General features: G+C 37.5%; 1 protein-coding gene across 1 annotated transcript in view; it reads left to right on the forward strand.

The window, feature by feature from the left end:
- The window catches only part of LOC122747948 (phosphoglycerate kinase 1-like), a 60282-nt gene that overhangs the window by 9893 nt on the left and 28323 nt on the right, over positions 1-22066 (forward strand). The window contains 1 exon segment of the mRNA XM_043993713.1: positions 5809-5872. Coding sequence (XP_043849648.1) covers positions 5809-5872 — 64 coding nt within the window.

Consider the following 22066-nt stretch of genomic DNA (forward strand, 5'->3'; position numbering starts at 1 on the left):
ATGAAGTTAAAACTAGCAGGGAAACAAGTAACTGATAAAGTATTTGTAGGAAATTTCTCTTATAAAGTTTTTATATCCAAAACAAATAAAGGATTGATTAAATTAATAAAAAGAAGACATTCCTAAATAGAGAAATGGTTAAAGAATTGGAATAGCCAAGTTTTTCTTCTTAAAAGGAAGAAACCGGGGAAGCTAGGTGGAGCAGTGGATAGAGCACCGGCCCTGGATTCAGGAAGACATGAGTTCAAATCTGGCCTCAGACACTTAACACTTACTAGCTGTGTGACCCTGGGCAAGTCACTTAACCCCAATTGCCTCACTAAAAAAAAAAAAGTAAGAAACCTAAGCTATCAAAAACATGTGACTTAAATGTTCTAAATCACTAATTAGAGAAATGCAAAATTAAGACATCTCTTGTTTCTCCTGATAATCAGAAGACTGGTAAAGGAAGGTTAGAACAAAACAAAACAAAACAAAAAACCTCTCACGCTGTCTCTGTGTCTCTGTCTCTCTCCAAAATCAGAATAGCTCATAACTTCTTGACTTGTCTTTATTGATAATTTTGTTTTTAAAAGGTAAAGGAAATAATGAGAAATTCTATTGTAGATCAGATTGTCACTTACTGGGAGAAACTGGTTTCTGGAGTAGAAATTATGAAAACATTGCAGGGGGTAGGGTATGGGGAATAATTATTCCATTCTAGTGTCTGTGACAAAGAGAAGAAAATCTGAGCATAGTCTGGCACTCACTAGAGATTTTATCAAGTAAATTTCAGTATGTTTAGGGAAAACAATGGTAGGCATGGACTAAAATGCTTTAGAGAAAGTCACACCAGAGTGATGGGAAGGAAATTCTGAAGACACAGTGGGAAGCAATTTCAATGAAAAGGAAAAATGGGAATTTTCTGAAGAGACATATGGATAAACAGGAAAGTCAACAACCAATTTAGATTTTTAAAGGATATGTAAAGATGGAATCAAGGCCAGGTCACAAAATATAAATATAAGAGTATGCAATTAGTGATCCTATAAAAAAGAGAATCAGGAATACCAAAATTCAAAATGGTGTGAGGCTATTCAAGTTAGCTTAGGACAACAAAAAGGGTCATGTCTTCTTTTTATTTTAATTTTAATTTTTAGCTACATAGTCATATTGGGAGAAAAACAAAAGATGATCTAAGAAAGTATAGGACCAGGATTATGCTGGTAAGTGTTTAGCAACCAAATCTCCAAAAAACCTAAGAATGTATACAAGACAAAGTATTAACATTTTCTCCATCACCTTCTTAAGTCTCAGAAATCAACAAAACAATAATTACAGTACTAATCTGTAGCATTTGCCAATTTCTGAAGTAAAGGTCCACAAAGAAAATTTAACAATGGGCTTTCAGGGTCTACTACAAGCTGGCTTCTGCATGTTCCTGGATGCTTTGCTTGGAGTAGATGGGATGATGATAACTGATCAGAGGAGAAAAGGCAGACAGCTTAATTAACTCTTATGTTGGTTTATCTGCAAAGAGAATGACATTTACAATAGCAATGGCTGGAGAAAAATCAGCCTCAAAGAGTGGATACCTAAGATAAGAAAGGAGGTGATAAGAGAACACCAGTAGCCTTTGATGAATTTATCACCAAATCCAGATGAAGTACAACCTCAAGTCCTGAAACAACAAGATATAATTGATGAGCCTCAGTCAGTGCTATCTGAAAGATCATGAAAACTGATCTGTTCTCTAACCAGGTGGTTTTACTGTGTTTTTCATGTTTTCTTTTTAATCCAAGTGCATCATCTGAATATCTCCTATTATTTTTTTTTTGTGGGGCAATGGGGGTTAAGTGACTTGCCCAGGGTCACACAGCTAGTAAGTGTCAAGTGTCTAAGGCCAGATTTGAATTCAGGTACTCCTGAATCCAGGTCCGGTGCTTTATCCACTGTGCCACCTAGCTGCCCCCTCCTATTAATTTCAAATAGATCATCATTCTAAATTGTTGAGACATTTTTGAATCCTAATTCTATCACCCAACATATTCATGATAGACACCTTCCAATTTTGTGGGATGTAAATTTTCTCTGCTTTCCAAAGATTGAGATCTGGCCTTCCAAATTGACACAGATCAATAAATTGATTTTTGTTGAGTCTGGTCACTTGACTTACTCAAGACTCCACATTTTAGGATTTTGTGAGAAACATTTTTCAAATTCCATACTAAAAGAACAGTTACCCGGTTCCCTCTATCGATTGTATTTACTAATGTGTCCTCAAGGATTACAGTGAAATAACAACTGATGCTTACATTATAGAAGTTGTAAGGATATTGACAAATAAGAAACTTCACTTGGAATTCCTTCTAGAGAGAAAAAGAGAAAAGGCACTCCCAGAGAGTATTTCTCCATCACTGCATGTCTCACAATCCCCACTAACCCCCAAACCCAAAGGAGGCAAAAGGCAAGAAATTGGCTACAGGCACTGGACTGAAAGTAGTGCAGTGTTTGTTTGTTTTTTGCAGGGCAGTGGGGGTTAAGTGACTTGCCCAGGGTTACACAGTTAGTAAGTGGTAAATTCTGAGGCCAGATTTGAACTTAGGTTCTCCTGAATCCAGGGCCAGTGCTTTATCCACTGTACCACTTACCTGTCCCCTTGCACTGCTATTTTTAAGGCTCTTAGGTTTGAACTGTCTTCATCAGGCTTTGAGGGGAGGTGGTATTCAAGATTGTAGTGGTAGTGGTTCAATTTGAACAATATATGCTGCTACCTATCTCTCCCTTAGGGTGACTTGCTGCTTCAACTTTACTGGCCCCGTTGGATAATATATCAATATTTATATTACTATAGATTTAGATGTTGGTATAGATCTTTTATTCTTTGTCATCTCCAACACAATTAAGCATTTTTTCTATCTACTCACAAGTTTTCTTCTTCAACAGGAGAATAGAATAAATTGAAAACAATTATATCACAATTATATATTATAAATTCTTGGTACCCAAGTATTAATATGATGCTAATAAGGGGTGTCCCAAGTAGGTAACTTTTGTAGCCATCATAAAGCACTGGAGAAATATTATTATTGTTATTTTAACTATAGAATTAATAAATTTAATATTTTTAAGTGAGAGAGATATCCAGGTTATGAAAACTCCTATTTTTACCTCAAAAAAAAAAGAAGAAAAGAACTCACTTATGGGCAGAAGCAATAGGAGAATGGTCACTGAAGGAAGAGTGTTGAATTTGAGATTTAGAGGTCTTGCTGTGGGAAGAAGAAGAAGACAATGGCCTGATGGAAGGAAGTCAGGCAGAGAAATGGAAAAATAGACAAGACCAAAAATTGTAGGTTCCTGTGTTCCTTAGGTCTTCATCTGGAAGTGACCTTAGAGATCCCCTTGCTCCAAACAGCTAATTTTGCAATTCCTAAGCAAGTTATTTTGGCAAGTAAATAGTTAAATCTTCTTTAATGCTTCTGGGGTTTGGCAATGATATTTTAGCAGGGCTAGCTAAATAATTGTATGATTAATTTTTTCAGAGTGGATGTAGTAAAAGCCAGTGTCTAATTGGTCATCAGCATTATCACATCATCATCATCCCCTTCCCTGGCTAAACCACAGTCCTTCCTTTTTCTCAGATCTTAGAAATGAGATTGTCTCTCGTGACTGGCAACTTTAAACTGCCAGCCATGTGTCCTAACTTCATTTACTCCACATTGGCTCTTTTCTCCAAAACTGTGTCAATGTGAATGGCTAAGCTAAATTACCGGGCAGGAAGAAGCAAAGTCAATGCTGAAATATGCTGCCATTTGCAAACCTGAGTAACATCCTTCTAGCTTGCTAAGACAAAATGGAGCCTGGGAATACTTGGACATACGCACGGTTTTTAGAGAGTTTTTCTGTCACTGCAAATAAAAGGAAACAACTCAGTGTAACATCTGTGCAAAATGCTTGATGTTACATGATACTTGAATAAGCCAAATAATCTCAGCAAGCAATATTCTTACTCCTTTTATTGTTATAAAAACGTAGTCAGCTGGGTTCTGATGCTCTTAAAGATTAATTTAGGGGCAGCTAGGTGGCGCATTGGATAGAGCACCGGCCCTGGAGTCAGAAGTACTTGAGTTCAAATCCGGCCTCAGACACTTAACACTTACTAGCTGTGTGACCCTGGGCAAGTCACTTAACCCCAATTGCCTCACTAAAAAAAAAAAAGATTAATTTAGCACCCCAAAATTTAACCCATTGACCCATTGATAAAAGCAAAGTACAGATAATTCAATTCAACAAACATTTATTTAATGATGACGATGGTAAAAATAACAGAAATTTATATTAATCAACAAGCATCTATCAAGTGCTTATCATACACAAAACACAGGGATATGTGTTGAGAATAACAAAGACAAAAGGAAACAGTGCTTTAGGTAGTTGTTTAAAGTCTAAAAATCACTCTGTATATATCTGTGCAAAATGCTGTATGAAGTACCGGATATATAAAGATAAATATGACAAAGGACACTCCCCTCAAGAAGTTTACCGTTTAAAGTGGGGAAAAGCTAAGTGCACAAATTGCTTCTTTGCCTTCCTTTCTTTTTAATTTATTTTAAAATTTTATCATATATCACGTCTTAGCAATCCAATGATTAAAAATACAAATGTGCCCACTTTAAACCCTGTACACTTATGACATTATTTTTTAATATGCCCCATTTGTTACCAATCATAGTAATGTAATTACCAATTACCATAGTAATTACCAACCATAGCGTCGATCACAGGAGATCTAGCTGATAAAAGCAATGCATTGGAATTCTTTTTATTTTTCCCTCCACAAACCACTTTAAAAAGAAAGTGAGAAAAGTTCAAAGAAGGGATCCAGGCAAAGGGCTATGGGAAATTTGAGGAGGCTAAGTTCACTTTCACATTAAGGTAGTGTCAGAGAAGACTTCATGGAAGAGGTGGAGTATGAATTGGTTCTTGAAAGAAATGGCTGGACTTCAACAAATGGAGCTGAGAGAAAGTCTAGTTTAGGCTTGGGCCACAATGTGAACACAGAGATAGAGAGGAGGGGCTTGTGGGCGAATTTCAATACTATTATTGTGAGACCTTACCATTCAAAAGTTTGTACCTTGTGGGGTTTTTGTGTTATTCTTTCATGTAGCACAGAGATAGGAAAGGTCAGAATGAGGATAGCAGTAGGTGGAGATGGGCTCTACAGTCTAACTTGGCTGAGATGAAAATTTCATAAAAGGAACAGCATTAAATAAGCCCAGGAAGGCTGACAATGAACTTTTTGTCTATCATCCAAGCACCAGAGAAAAAGATCCTGAGTGGGTTTTTGCCAACTCCCCCTGCATGCATACAATTACATGACTCAAAAATTGAGCATGTTTATTTGTAATTCAAAGAAAACGAATAAGGTGGACAACATAGCTCATGGAAAATACTATTATTTACCTAGGAGCAATAGTTCCCAGAGGTCAGTAAAGATTCAGTCATTTATAGTCACGTCATGAATAGGCAACCAAGCTGTCATTACCTCTAAAGTGGCTCCTTGGCACATGTTTCCTACTGTGTTTTTCCACAGTCATATCAAGGATGCAAGGTTGCTTTTCTTAAGCTGTCCTGCAAAGAAGTTCTCTGGCTATAGTTGTTTATCAAAAGCTGCTAATATCATCATTTCAAGCTCTCAGCAGCCACTATTGCCACTCCTCCTGCAGCTCTCCACAGCATCCAGCAGGTGGTGTCCTTTTTCTTCCTCTGCAGCAGTATCCCAGTACTGTAGTTATGCTCCAGAAGTAAAGCTTCCCTTCTATTCCATAGGTGGAGGAAGAAGAAAATCCCCCAAATGTACCTCCTGCCCACACCAGCTCTTCCCAGAGATCAGGTAGTTAAGTAGAGCTCCACCCCTCCACCCATTCCCTACCCATCCACCGCCACCACCACCACCACCACCATAATGGGCTTTTATCCAACTAGGACCAACTCAGCAGGCTTATTTAAATTACCCATCTCCTTTTCTTGAATAGCCAAGGTAGGGGGATTGGATGGTAAGAGCTTGGCACCACTTTGGTATTGATGAACCAAGGAAGATAAAATGCTACTGTCCTGACTATATATGAATTATATAACAGAGACTCTGAGCTGGAGTGTATGCAACATAATACCTCATTGCACCCCTTATTCTGTAGAAGAAACTGAGGGTCAAGAAGTTAAATAATTTTTAGTCAGTTAGGGGTAAAGCTATGACTAGAACTAAAAACTTGACTCTAAAGCCAGTGCTCTTTCCATCACATCATCTTGCCTTTACTTAGATCTCATCGCTAGATACTGTGTCTAAGTGATATAATTTTTGGATAATGTAGGGTAATGTAAATAATGTAGATTAATGTAATCTTGTAGTCTTAAGACCAACTCTAACACATTGTATAAGTGTCACCCTGCAAAAGTCAAGTTATCTCTTAAAAGAGAGTTGTTTTCAGTCATATCTGATTCTTTGCAAGATCCCATTTGGAGTTTTCTTAGCAAAGATATGGGAGTGGTTTGCCATTTCCTTCTCCAATTCATTTTCTAGATGAGAAACTGAGGCAATGACTTGCTTAGGGTCTCACAACTAATTAATGTTTGAGGCAAGATTTTAACTCGTCTTCCTGACTCCAGGCCTGGTGTTTTGTCCACTGATATTGTAAGAGAATAAGTCTTTCTTAATCTTAGCTTTTCTACCCAGAAAAATGGCGATAGTAAAAATAGCAGTATTTATCTTAGAAGACTATTGTGACAGAGTACTTTTTAAATGATAATTAGCTATAGTGAAAAGGCCATACGATTTTGCATCAAAGGACCTGCATTAGAATCTCAGTTTAACCATTCTGCTTCTCTCATCTACATGACTTAGGGGAAGCCGTTTTTTCATCTTTGGGCCTTAGTTTCACCTGTAAAATGAATGAGTTGTACTTGGTGACCTCTAAGTTCTCTTCAAGCCCTAAAGTTATACTTTTATGAAATGATATACATGGGAGTAATTTGTCAATTTCCAGGAAGGGCTAAAAAAACCAATCTCTCTGCCTGGAATGCCACCATTTCTTATTAATTTCTTTGATTCTTAGAAATATTTAGTTTATCCTATGAAGTATTATATCTTTAAACCTATAACATATTGGATAAAAAGGGGAAGACTTGTCAATAACACTGAGAGCAGGGCAACTAGATGGCGTAGTAGATAAAGCAGTGACCCTGGAGTCAGGAGGACCTGAGTTCAAATCCAACCTTAGACACTTGACACTTACTAGCTGTGTGACCCTGAGAAAATTACTTAGCCCCATTGCCCCAACCAAAAAAACCCCAATAACACTGAGAGCAAGATGGAGTCCAGGTAAAGTACCTAGAATATTCCTTTCACATTTTGGCCTGGGGCTGACTCTATGTGCAACCATATATTAAAATATAAACAAGCGAATGAATGGATAAATAAATAAATAAATAAATAAATAAATAAATAAATAAATAAATAAATAAATAAATGGACGAATGGATGGGTGAATAAATAAATAGATGGAAGCCTTCTCTTTCAAAAAGGTACTTAAATTCAGCTTAATTTAGCAAATGAAATTACTTTAAAAAAATATCCCATTCCTAATTCCAAATACATAATTTACTTCTCTGCCTCCTTAATGATGTATAGCTACATGCAATTCTGAAGCCCTCACTACATATCTCACAGTTCTATTATTTCCAAATTTAATAGAAACTGGATTTAATGACTCACTTTTTGCATTGAGTAGCTATGTAATTATTGGCAACAGGGAACATTGACGGGATTGTAAGATTAAAATCTGGGAGGCACTTGGGAGATGATTTAGTTCAACCTGAGGCCCAGAGATGGGAAATGACTTGTTAAAAGTCACACAGGTAGGAAGTAGAAGAGCTGGAATTCAAATCTAAGTCTTCTAGCTTAGAAGCTAATATAGAATAGTAGAAAAAGTACTGGATTTGGAATCAGAAGAATTGAATTTAAATCCACATGCATACAGGTATATTTGTGTGCATGCACATATGTATATATGCATGTAATACACATGTGTATGTGTATATATTTATGCATGCACATATAATATACATATTATATAAATTGTGTGTATATGTATATATGTGTGTATATGTACATACATGTACATATATATATATATATATATATATATATATATATATATATATATATATATATATATATATATATGGTATTACATAGTCCTCAACTGTGTCTTTGCATTTAGACCTAACTCTCCTGCTTGGCCCAAGCTACCTCACTACCTCACATGGAGCAAAACCCTTCAGATTACTGACTCATTCCATACCATACCATATATACCATCCATCTATCTATCTATCTATCTATCTATCTATCTATCTATCTATCTATCTATCTATCTATCTATCTATCTATGAATGCCTACTCTGTGCAAGGATCTGTGCTTTGTATTGTGGGAAATAAAAAATAGGACAGGTCATAGGTACCTAAAATCCCATTTGCTGTATTGATCATCATTGCATGATGAACTTCCAGTCCATTATTGTTGAAGCCCTAGAATATTTTTCACATCAACTGTTGTCTGGTGAAGTGGCTCCCATATTGTATTTATGTGTCTGATTTTATTTTTTATTAACATGAGTATGATAGATTCCATGATCCCTCTTGTATTTCATCTTATTAGATTTGACTTTTTTTCCCAAACTCTCCAGACTTTCTATCCTCATCCTGTAGCTTGATATGATTTTTTTTTGTTGTTGAGGCAATGAGGGTTAAGTGACTTGCCCAGGGTCACACAGCTAGTAAGTGTCAAGGGTCTGAGGTCAGATTTGAACTCGGGTCCTCCTGAATCCAGGGCCAGTGCTTTATCCACTGTGCCACCTAGCTGCCCCAAAAGGACTTTCTTTTCAATGTGACATGCCCTCATCAAAGAAGGTGCTGGGCTCTGTGAGCAATGCAGAATTGAAGTAGCTCAAAAGAAATGCGAGATGTGTGAATTTAGAGACATTTCCCTTCCAAATGTTCACATGGATTATTTCCGCCCAACTTGTAGAGCCTTCCAAGCTCATACTGGTCTGATCAGCCACAGTTTGACACGCTGTAACTTGACTCTAACATAGTGATGTCATTTTGGTCCTCTTCAAAAATGAAGGCCAACAACCAGCCAATTTGAATTCCCAGTGCTTGGTAGAATGCCTGGCACAAAATAAGTACTTATTAAATGATTGTTGACAGACCGACTGACTAATAAAGGAAGCTGGGACACTAGGCATGACTTAGGAATGTGGTGAGAAAGGAAGTAAAGAAAATGTGTTAAAGAATTTTCCTGGCTAAATAGAACAAAATTTATTTAACTTTTAACTTACAGGCTTCTTAGTTTCTTCATCCATGAGAAGGTCTAGACTTAGAGCCTTGGCAGAACAACTACAAGTGGGTAGAAGAGACAGAGAGGTAATGGAAACTCTTCCTAATGATTAGAATTACTTGAAAGAGAAATGGGCTTATGTGTGAGGTTTGGTTTTTTCCATTTCTGGAGGTTTTCAAGTAGAGGGTGGGTAGGTGCTTGTAAAGAGATGTTGTAAAAGGCATTTCTGCTCAGGTACAGATTGGAGCAGATGACCTTGAAAGGCACTCCAACTTTGAAATGCTGTGATTCTGGGATGCTAGGCTTTGAGTGAACCATTGATATATATCTGAAAGGTAGAAGCTATTGCTGAATGTTTTGCCTCTGGATCAGCTGATAATAATTCCCTTTCTCATCCCTTACATCAGTGTCTCCTTACATCAGTGAATCAATTCATCCTCCATATTCCATGCTCTGGGCAGTTTGTGGTTTAGGAAAACTGGCACTATTTGTTTTCATTAGCTCCTTTGGTATTCCAGACACTCACAATGTAGACAGTAACCTTTCCTTCTAAATACGATCAAAGTTGTTATTGAAGTCAATCAAAACTTTCAAAGAATTCTCCTAACAGTTGTATTATAAATGGTTGATAATTTGTCTCTGTCTTTGTCTCTTTCCCAGGATTCTTGTTTCATTAGAATTTGGAAAGGATCCCAACACCACTTTTCTTTTGTGCTTGGATGATTGTGTTAAGAAGACACTTTAGTTGTTTAAATATATATTGTGTTTTATTTCTGATTGGATAAATTTTTTTTTCTTTTAAAAAGCAAGGTTGGGGGCAGCTAAGTGGCCCAGTAGATAGAGCACTGGCCATGGATTCAGGAGGACCTGAGTTCAAATCAGGCCTCAGACACTTGACACTTACTATCTGTGTGACTCTGGGCAAGTCACTTAAGCCTTATTGCCCCGCCAAAAAAAAAAAAAAAAGCAAAAAAAAAAAAAAAGCAAGGTTGATTCAGTCTGGATGAAGGGATCGTAATGACATTTCTCCTGTCTTTCATCAAATTTCCCTAGAATGTTTTGTCTGGATACTTGCTTTGCCTTTGTCATATGTTATAAATGAGGTTACATATAAAAAAAAAAACTACAAGTCTTAAAGTGATATCTAAATGTCATGATGAAGAAGGTGATAATGATGTTGGCATTATATCTTTTCTGCAGATTATAAACTCCTTGAGGACAGTAACAGTATAATTTTCACCTTGGTGCCCCTTGCCCCTAGAACAATGTCTTTCACATGGTCAGCATTTAATAAAAGTACATTGATTGGATTTTAATCATATTTCCTTTGAGAAATTTATTTTTCTCAAATATTTTTTGTTTCTTTTCTCCTATATACCATATCAAAAGGGAGGCAGGATACTGGTGGTAATTGTCATTCAATAAATGGTGTGGAATTTTATTGAACCCTATATATCAAGATTATTTTCATAAATGGGGTAAACATGATTTCTATATCTATCATCCCATGACTTTTGTACATACCTACCAGGTGGCAAATGGGTACGGAAGAGCCGGCAACTGATACAGAGGAGGGGCTTGTGGGGGAATTTTAATACTATTATTGTGGGACTTTACCAGGCAAAAGTTTGTACCCTGTGGGTTTTTTGTGTTATTCTTTTATGTAATTTCATAATAAATCTTTATAATCATATGCATATACATATTTGTTTTGCTTGAGAAGGAGAGAGAGAAAGAGAGAGAGAGAAAGGGAGAGGGGATGAAGGGAGGGAGCACATTTATTAAGCACTTACCATATATTAGACACTGTACTAAGTACTAATGATTCATAAAAGCTAAAGGGGGGGGCAGCTAGGTGGCGCAGTGGATAGAGCACCAGCCTTGGAATCAGGAGTACCTGAGTTCAAATCCGGCCTCAGACACTTAATACTTACTAGCTGTGTGACCTTGGGCAAGTCACTTAACCCCAATTGCCTCACTAAAAAACAAAACAAAACAAAACAAAACAAAACAAAAAAGCTAACAGGGTATTTATTACTTTCAAAGAGCTTACATTCTAACAGGGAAAGACAACATATAAAGAGGTGCTGGAAAGCACAGAAGAAGGGTCCTCACATGGGGGCATGGTAGAGAAAATAATAATAATAATAATAATAATAATAATAATAATAATAATAATAACAATAATAACAACAACTTTGAGGTTTGCAAGACACTTTACATATATTATCTTTTTTTTGATCCTCACAACAACCCTGGGAGATCGGTTTTATTATTATCTCCATTTTATACATTAAGAAACCAAGGTGGGCAGCTAGGTGGCACAGTGGATAAAGCACTGGCCCTGGAGTCAGGAGGACCTGAGTTCAAATCCGGCCTCAGATGCTTAACACTTACTAGCTGTGTGACCCTCAGCAAGTCACTTAACCCCAATTGCCTCACACACAAAAAGAAGAAGAAACCAAGACACAGAGAGATTTAAGTGACTAGCCTAGGGTCACAAAGTTAATATGCATCTAAGCAGGATTCAATCTCAGTATTTCCTGACTCCAAATTCAGAACTCTGTACTTTTTTCATGGTGACCTAGTTCCCAACTAAATGAGGCAAAAATCTCACCTATAAGAGCTTGTAGAAGCCATTAGTGTATCCCTAATTTCCAGCCCAGTAGAGATAGTCAGAGAGTGAGGCCATGGAGGGAAGTGGGATTGTTAGTAACTTATTTGGAGAGGAGGGAATACCAGACTAAGTTCCTCATGTTGGACTGGTAGTTTAAAGAAAACAAAAAAAAAATTAAAACAGAAGAAATTCATTTTTGGCTGCAGCTTTAGAATCTCATTTTTTGATTCCTAGAAACATTTCTTCATATTTCACCTTTAAAAGGCAGTTCAAAGCCCGAGGGAAAAAGTCAAGGGAGAATTATTTCTGAAAGCCTTAGGTCTTAGAGTCATATGGTGGAGTGATGCCTTATTAATTTGGGTATTTTAGACTCAGAGTGAGTTGCAGAAATGTGTTAATATAGTCTTTAATCCAGTACACTAAGCTGAAATGAATGGGCTAGACAGAAGCAATGAAAATAGTTTAGTGGGAGAGGAAAAAAAATGTTGTTTAGAGGACCTGATAATAATAAGTTACATAGTTTACACTTGAATGATTTTTGTTGCTTTAAAAATTTCTACTATATATTACATTTTTTCCACTTACATATAGAAGGTTAAGTAATTTGTTAGTTTCACAGGGCTAAGGGAGCATAGAGTCCAGAGCTATGCATTAATTAGCATAGGAAACTTCCAATCTGAAAACTAATTTCATTGATGCCTATCATTTGTACCAATCATGGAGCAGGAGTTCTTAACCTGGTTTGTGTAATGGATCCCTCTGCCAGTCTGGTAAAACCTATGGACCCCTTCTCAGAAAATAATCTATGCATTTCAAAGGAAAGCAACGGGTAGTAAAAATGAAGGTGTAACTTTTTTCCAATTGAAGTTCATAGACCCTCTTAAATCTATGAACAGACTTCTAGGGGTCCCCAGGTTAAGAACTCCTGTCATATAGTTTCCTGAGGAACATAGATATCAGGATCTTCTATATCAGGATCTTCTATTTGCATGTAAGTTTCTTGTGAGGAGAGATTGTTTTATTTATTGCATTTGCATACTCACCATCTAACATACTGCCTAGCATTTAGAAGACATTTAACTGCTTTTTGATTGATCGGTTAATTGATTGGAATTCATAGATAACTTCAAGACTCAGTTCTTCTTCAATAGACCTTCCCTGCCTCCAGGAGTTAATTAACCTCAAATGTGTATTCATTTTGTATCTATCCATGGTGTATCCCAATCATAGAACATAGGGTCCTAGAAAGCAGGAACACTTTAAAATGTTTATCCTCAGTATCCAGCACAGTGACTAGCACCTAGTCTGTGCTTAAATGCTTGTGGATTGGTTGTCTGATACTCATATATAATCCTACATTTGGCAGTAAATTCCCAACAAAATTAGTATTTTTTTAAGTAAAGTAACGGTCATACTAGTAAAGGAAAACAAGAGAAACTGAACACAACACTTAGATACTTAAAATATTTGAGAGATATTTCTTGTAGTCAGCTAAAGTCTCAGGAAATGTGGGTATTTACAAGTCTAAGTCAAATCAGCTTAAGGGGTAGGAAGTGATAGCATCCAAAAGGATGGATTCCTAACTTTTCCCCTTTTGTACAGAAAAGAACTCATGTCTGACATTTGTTAAGCAGTTATTCTCACTTGCTTATCTATTCTAGAATGGTTATTGGTGGGGAAGAAAATTGGTTATCTATTATCCCTGCTCTCAGTTCCATTTAGGGGGAGATCACTGAGCATTATAATTGAATGACAGGGCAAAGGAGGGGAAAAGGGAAGTATGGTTGACTTTTGACCCCTATTAATAAAGATAAGGGCCTCATTTTTTTTACCGTTGGTTTGAAGATTTTTGTGGGTGTTTTTGCCTTCGTTGGACTTTATGAAACATTTCCAGAGCTTTCTTTCCTCTATACAGCGGGGCATGAGAACATAATGTACTACATGGCAAAACAAAGAACAAAGTTGCAAAAGTTTATACAAGGCCTGAGTTTCTGACTTATTTCTCAAGTATCCCAAGTCAGTTTCCAGACTATAAAGCACACTGTAGTTTCGATAAAATGTTAACATTCACTTGGGGATTTTTGTTAACAGTGATTTATGTCTATGAGATGGAACAGCAGCCAATTACTAATCTGTCCATGCATGTATATACATTTTTTTTTATTTAGCAATGATAGTTCATCTACATTCACAAAGAAAGAATGGAACTTGTAATTACAGGTGTCACTTATGGTTCAGGGTACCCTAAGGACTCTACACTCACCCAGACCTGGAGAGTTGGCCCCCAAGGGATCAGGTTTTTTGGTTATGTCTTTATTTCTTTGCATGTGTGCCCAACTGGATTTCTCCAGGAAAATCTTTAAAACAAAGCTTAGGCTCATTCATATCTAGGTCTACCCAAATGCAGATAACAACCCCCTCACAAAAATGAACTCAAAGTAGATTCTATGTATTCCACCCACCAAAGAAAATGAATAAGATACAAAGGATGCTCCAAACTCATCAAGAAATGCAAAACACTTAGGAAGCCCATTATACACATTATACCTCCCTGGAATGTAGGTACCCTTAGTGAGGCTGCTGAACAAACATACTTCAGCTCAGCCCAACATCATTTAAGCAACTCATGTCAATATCATGAAGTTGACAAAGTTCCTATCACCTGCTCTTGAAGATATAGTAAAAGTCCTTCAACTACAGAGTAATCCTTGTTTCCTTGCACAGTAAGCATATTATTAGGTAACTTTCCCTATGAGAGGCCTGTACTTGACTCTCAAACACAGAATTGAATTACCCACACCCATTCACAGAATGGTTAATCACTGATTTCTGCTAACAAATAGAAATTAAATCAGATTAAGTAGTAGATGGCTTAGGAACTATCTTGGTGTCAAACCATGAAAATTAATCACCAAAGAGTCACAGAGGCTATGCAACCACTGTTAACTCTGAAAAATACCAAAAAGTTTCCAGAAATAATATCGTGCGACTGTTAATTCTGAAAAACAAAACAAAATAAAAGAACTAACAATAGTTAAAAGAAAAATCTTTCTTTATGGAAAACTAGACATGAATGCTGGGGTCTTCTCTGATATGGAGGAGCCCCACTGCAGTGAGGCTGAGCCTTGATACATATATTAGTGACTATAAAGTGAGCTGTAGCCATGGCAATGAGGAAGTAATAGCAACAGTGAGGCAAATTTGATTCATAGCAGGGCTTCATGACTGGAATGTGGTCCAGACAAGCAGGTGCCTGTCCAAGCTCAGGAACCACCTAGGGTTGAGTGTGAAACAATTTTGGGATTTTGCTGTAGTAGAGTTCATCCAGAGGGTGAGTGCAAAGGATTGTTGTTATGCCAAGCTCAGAGCAAAACTTTCTTGCAGGTCCTTAGCTGTGGAAAATAGGGTGTCTACTAATACTAAAAAAGAGAAGAGTAAAAAGAGAGGGGTGGTTTTGACATGGGGATCCTGACACTGAGCAAGCATAGCCATGTGTTTTTTCCTGCAGACCACTATTTTCTGATCTGGCTGGCAGGGGTAGAAAGAATCCTTTCCTTTTCATACTTTGCTGTATACTGGTCTATAAATTCAAGGCAAAGATGATACACAAAAATATAACTGGGCAAAAGAGTCATTTTCCAGCTCAGTTTTTAAAATGGTTTCATCTGTCCTCTTGAGCTTTGTTCAATGACTCATCAGTGGTAGCCCCATCATGGAGACCGAAGAGAGGATTTACCTTTGTTCTCACAGCAAGGGGATAGAAACAATTTTAACTCCATGAAAGGAACCTGTTCCAACAATGATCCACACCAGAAATCTCATCGTGTTTGTTGAAGGACTCAAGAAATCAATCAAAGGCTCTCCTGACCAATTTCCATTTTGCCAAAATCCTTACTAGCAAATATGTCCTTTGGAGAAAATGCATAACAACCATAAATCATATAATATGAAATGAATTATGTCAGTTATCTGGCCCTATTAAATTCCATCATCATTCCAATATTTACCTCTGGAACCATATCAGTCACCTCTATATAATCAGCCCCATTCCAGAGAGTTGGACCAAATTCATCCCTGGGCAAGGGAATATGGGAACAAAGGTAGTCCAGTGGCACACCATCAGGTAAAATGTTTACTGCTGATCTTATACTGAAAGGAAGAGAAGGGAAGGATAGAAGGAGTGAAAAAAAAAGAAAGAGGAAAAAACACTGGTCAGACATTTCAGGATTTTTAAATAAGTTACTCAGCTTGGATGACACAAATCACCCACATTTCTCTTTGAAAAGAAAGCTCAGTTAACCACAGTATAGTTTATGGTTATTTCTGGATAGAGTGAATAAGCATAATTGGTTCTTTTACAATCTTGAGACTGTAACTTCCATTGCTGGAAGAATATCAATAGCAGACCCATTGAGCATTTATGAGAAAGCAAAAGTGTGGGTTTTAATGTAATTTTGAGGTCAGCCAAGAGGCTGAGACACTTATATAGATAATTCAGGTAAAGTTTTCATTTGCCCCTGAATTACAATTTATAAAAGTTTTTTTTAATTATCTGGGAGAAATGCCTCAAAACTCTCTATTGAGTCATAAAAACCATACAGTCTTAGAAATGGAATGGGTCTCATTTGTCATTTAGTCTAACTTCTCCCTTCCCAATGCAAGAATTTTCTCTATGGAATCACTTATAAGTAATCACCCAGCTTCTCAATAAATACACTTAGTGAAGAGAACTATGGAATCTACAAATGCAATAATCCTTGATCTTAGCAGAGAGCTACAACTAAGGGAAACTACATGAAGACACTATGAAAAGAGAATAATCTTTCATGTTACCAGGAATTGTGAATTATCTGCTTTACCACACATTTGCTACATGTGCACTTGGTTAGCTTATACTTGAAGTAATAATAATGAGTGAGGGTACTCTACTAGTTAATCTTGGAGGCAAAGTCCCTAGTAGTCAGGGGATAAGAAAAAGGCCTCCTGAATAGGGAGTTTGAGTTTGATTTTAAAGGAAACCAGGATTTCTAAGAGGTGAAGAGGGAAAATATTGTAGGCATAGGGAACATCCATTTCAAAGGCATGCATAGAGGAGAGAGAATGTCATGTATGAGAATCAGCAATTAAGCCAGGATGGCTAACCTAAAGAGATTGTGGAAGGAAATACCCATGAAAGATGACCGGAAATTAAGAAAGGGGTCAGATTGGGAAGAGTTTTGAATGTTAAACACAGGAATTTATTCTCCAGAGGTCACAGAGGAAGTTTGAGTGTGCCACTAGGGGAGCAGAATTGAGGTAGATGGGGTGAGAAAGCAGGTATCAGGAGTTCAAGATAGGGGTTTGCTCTTAGGCAATTGGTGAGTCAATATAACAAGAATGGGAGAATAAAAGGGTATGGGAGTTTTGTTTTATTTTGTTTTGTCTTTAAAACCTCTGGGGAACAAGTTCAAAATGAGTATCACTGGGAGGAGTCCCATAGTTTTTCCCTCCAGTCTACTTATGCTATACAACAAAAGATGTCATACCTCACAGATGCCCTTTTCCCATTCCCCAAATCAACTAAATTGACTCCAGGTGCCAGAATTCCTATTTGCAACTATATTAGGCAACTCATTTGGCCTTTCTAAGCTTCAGTTTCTTCATTTGCAAAAAAAGAAATGACAATAATTTACCTCACAGGTTGATTAAGATAATTAAATGATATAATATACACATATGTATACATATTAATATACTATGTAAATATCAATTATCAATCAACTACCAGGAACTTATTAACCTCTAATATGCATCAAGCATTGAAGATACAAGTACAAATAATGGGTCAGTTCCAACTTCCAAAGAGATTATATTCAATTCATCAATAAAGTACATAAGAAATATGAAGAAAATGAATATAAGATCATTTTGGAAAGAAGATTTTAGCTTGTTGGGGGGATCAGGAAATCAATCAATCGCTAAACACGTATTAAGTACCTGCTATATACCAGGCACTGTGTCAAACACTGGGAATACAAAAAGAGACAAAAGACAGTCCCTGCCTCAAAGGAACTTACAATCTAATGAGAGGGACAACATACAAACAAATATATACAAAGCAAGCTATATACAGGATAAATAGGAAATAATTAATAGAAAGAAAACTCTAGAATTGAGAGGAGTTGGAAAAGACTTCATGTCAAAGATTGGATTATAGTTGGACTTAAAGGAAGTTAAGGAAGGCAGTAGGGAGAGTTGAGGAGAGAGAGCATTCTAGGTGTGGGGGACAAACAGAGAAAACACTAAGAGCTGAGATACAGAATAGCCAGGAGACCAATGTCTCTAGATCAGAGTTCTGAGGAGGAAGGTGTAAAAAGACTGGAAAGGTAGGAAGGGACTAGGTTATGAAAGGCTTTGAATGACCAACCAAGGATTTTGTATTTGATGCTGTAGGCATCCACTGGAATTTATTGAGTGGGGTGTTGGGGGGGGAGGGGTATGACCTGATCAAAACTACACTTTGGTAAAAATCACTTTGACTGCTGCATTGAAGATCGGGGTAGGGAGAGAGGAGGCAGGCAGACCCATTTGCAGACTATTAGAATGATTCAAGTATAAATTGATGAGGGCAGTGTCACAGGAGAGAAAGGGACACATTCTAGAGATTTTACAAAGGTGAAAGCTATAGTCTTGGCCTTTTGGAAAGGTTTAAGTAGAAAACAATGCTTGAGCTTTTTCTTAAAGGAAGATAGACATTCTGTGAGGCAGAGGGTGGGGAAGGAAGTACATTTCAAGCGCAAATAGCAAGTGCAGAGGCACAGAATAGCAAGTGCAGAGGCACAGAGATGAATGATAGAGTTTCATATGTGAGGAGCAGAGGAAAGGCTGCTTTGGTTGGATTACAGAAGGGGAGTTATATAAAATGAGTCTAGAAAGATAGGTCAGGGCAAGGTCAGGAAGGATTTTAAAAGCTACAAAGAAAGATTTTTTTCTTCTAGAGGTGATTGGGGGTCACAGGAGTTTATTGAGTAGGGGAATGACATAATTAGATTTGTGCTTAAGGAGAACCACTTTGACAGCAGTGTATAGAATGGACAAAAAATGGGAAGAGGCTTGAGGTGGGGAGAATACTGAGGAGGCTGATGTAAAAATCTAGGCCAGAGGAGTGATATGTGAGTAGAGAAAAGGGATCAGATGCAAAAGATGTTGTGGAGATAGAGACGTCAAAATCTGATAACTTCTTGGATTTGTGGGGTGAAAAAACTTGAGGAGTAAAGATGAAACTCTAAGACTACAGATTTGGAAGACCATAACTAAACAGAAAGAGTAAAGTTTGGAAATGAAGAAGTTTTGGGGGTAAAGATAATGAGTTCAATTTTAGACTTGTTAAATTTGAATTGTCTTCTAAACATTCAGTTTGAAATATAAGTATTGTAGTAGAGTAATAGAAATGCAGTGATTGTGAAGGAGAATAAAGTGGTGATCTAGGTTCTGAACTCTTTGAGAGAGGAGGGTGAATGACCTGGGTGATGGTACCCAACAGTCCTCATGATTCAAAAATATGGATTGGGTGGACTTCAAAAGAGGGAATTTTACTGAGTGATGGAGGTAAAGGGAGAGTTTAGAAGTAGTAGTGGGAACAAATAGTGTTACAGCTCCTATCCAGGAGAGGGTGAGAGAAGGTATAGCCAGTGTTGCAGAAGATGTTCAGGGATGTAGCATTGTTAGGGGAAAACCTAGCCTAAATTAAAGCTATTAGATGGAAGGAGTATGAGAAGTAGACATCCAAAATGAAAGAAAGTTCATTCATATGTAATAAGATTTTCAGAGGGTATTGGTAAAAATCTGGGCAGGGTTGGAGTAGGGAATGGGTGGTGTAGAGTGAAGGATAATAGAATGATGGGTCAGGGATAGAGATAGGTTGTTGTTTGTTCTTCGTTCTTGAAGAGGACCATGACATTGAGGTAATGCCAAGACTTGCACTGAATTGGATTTAAGTGAGGGAGGGCAGTACAAGGTCACCAACCTCACACTCTCCTCCAGAGCCATCTGGGTCCAGTGGCAAGATAAACTTCAGGATGACTGGAGATGGACCTGGGTGTTTTAAGGCAATTGGGGTTAAGTGGCATGCCCAGGGTTATACAACTAGTAAGGATCTGAGGTGAGATTTGAACTTAGGTAAGCTGACTCCAGGGCCAGTGCTCTAACCACTGTGTCACCTAGCTGCCCCTTGGGTAATAGAGGATGACAAATGAATAGTGAAGCTCATAGGTTCCAAGGATTTTTATGGAGGGCACTGGACTGAGTTTGGGACTAAGAACTTGGCCTGTTGCTGAAGATGCTTCTCCTACTAAGGGGAATAGCAGCATGCTGAGTATAGTGGGCAGCATTACCCTTTACCAACAGAGAATACTTGTCTACTGGGTTTGGATCTAGTTTTGGCCCTGCACTGAGAAGTAATTGTAGTAGCCATTGTCACAGAATTAATATTAGTAGCAGGTGTTGTCACCACTACCACCACCATCATTGTAGTAGTAGTTGTAGCAGCAAGAGTAGCATGAAATATCAAAACATTGATATTTTATAGATTATGAAACTAAGACTCATAGAGATTAAATGTAAAGATGGGAGGTAAAATGCAAAACCAACCCCTGCAACTTCAAGTCCAGTGTCCTTTCCACTAAATCTCACTTCTAGGTATTCAAAGGTAAGAAGCAAAAGGAGAAGGCATGGGAATGTACCATGCAAAAGTGAAGCTGCCTAGGCAGCAAAGTCATATTTATTCAGGAGATGTGTCTCTTACTCTACCATGTAGCTCCCGCCTCACACCCACTGACCTGAGGGAAGCAATTAGGCCTGAGCAATTGGCAGACTTTTTATGCTAATGTCTCTCTTTAACAGATTGGGAAGGTTTGTTGCATGCTCCATAAATATACTCATTTCCTTGTGACTTGATGGCCAAGTGTTTGACCCACAGTGCTCTTGTCATTACTATGATTTAGAATTAAATAGATGCAAAGCACTTATAATTCACCACAGATTACTGTTTGGAGAAAACAGAATCCAAATAGCCAGTTAAAAATGTCTTTCCAGATTTCAGGGAATCATGGAATGACCTGCCTAACACATTGAACATTATTATCTAAGGAAGCAACATTCCATTAATCAGTATTCCCTAAGCTGCCTCAGAAAGCCGGGTTAATGAAGAATAACCTATAATCATGACCTGATGGAGTAGAACACAATTTTCTTTCAATAATTTAAAGGATAAAAATAAATGTGTTAGTGCTTTACATAGCAAGATGAGACTATTGACCCATGGCCAGCAGGGGTCACTATCTGCAGGGCTTCCAGTAGTATTAATGGATCATCTCACCCACCAAAGATTTTGAGCAGGAGGAAACCTGAGAGTGAGGCATGTAGTGCAAGTGTTCTCAAACTTTTCTATTCTCAAGACTCCTTTATACTCTTAAAAAATTGGTGATGAGGGGAAAGCTAGGTGGTGCAGTAGATAAAGCACTGGCCCTGGATTCAGGAGTACTTGAGTTCAAATCTAGCCTCAGACACTTGACACTTACTAGCTATGTGACCCTGGGCAAGTCACTTAACCCTCATTGCCCCCCCCCCCAAAATAGCGATGACCTCCAAAATAGCTTTTGTGGATTATATATATATATATATATATATATATATAAATATAAACTAAATATAAATATAAACTAAATATATATATATATATTTAGTGAGGCAATTGGGGTTAAGTGACTTGTCCAGGGTCACACAGCTAGTAAGTGTGTGTTAAGTGTCTGAGGCTGGATTTGAACTCAGGTACTCCTGACTCCAGGGCCGGTGCTCTATCCACTGTGCCACCTAGCTGCCCCATGGATTATATTTTGACTGCATTAGAAATGAAAGATTCTCCTCCTCCTCCTTCTAATTTTGACCTTGCATACTCCCTGAAAGGGTCTCAGGGACCCCCAGGGGTCCTCAGACCACACTTTAAGAACCACTAATCACATATTAAGAATAAAGTAAATATTTACTAGATATTATTTAATGAATAAAGACTAACTCACATACAAGTAGTGTGAAT

Source organism: Dromiciops gliroides, chromosome 3 (genome assembly GCF_019393635.1).
Source record: "Dromiciops gliroides isolate mDroGli1 chromosome 3, mDroGli1.pri, whole genome shotgun sequence".
Classification (NCBI taxonomy): domain Eukaryota; kingdom Metazoa; phylum Chordata; class Mammalia; order Microbiotheria; family Microbiotheriidae; genus Dromiciops; species Dromiciops gliroides.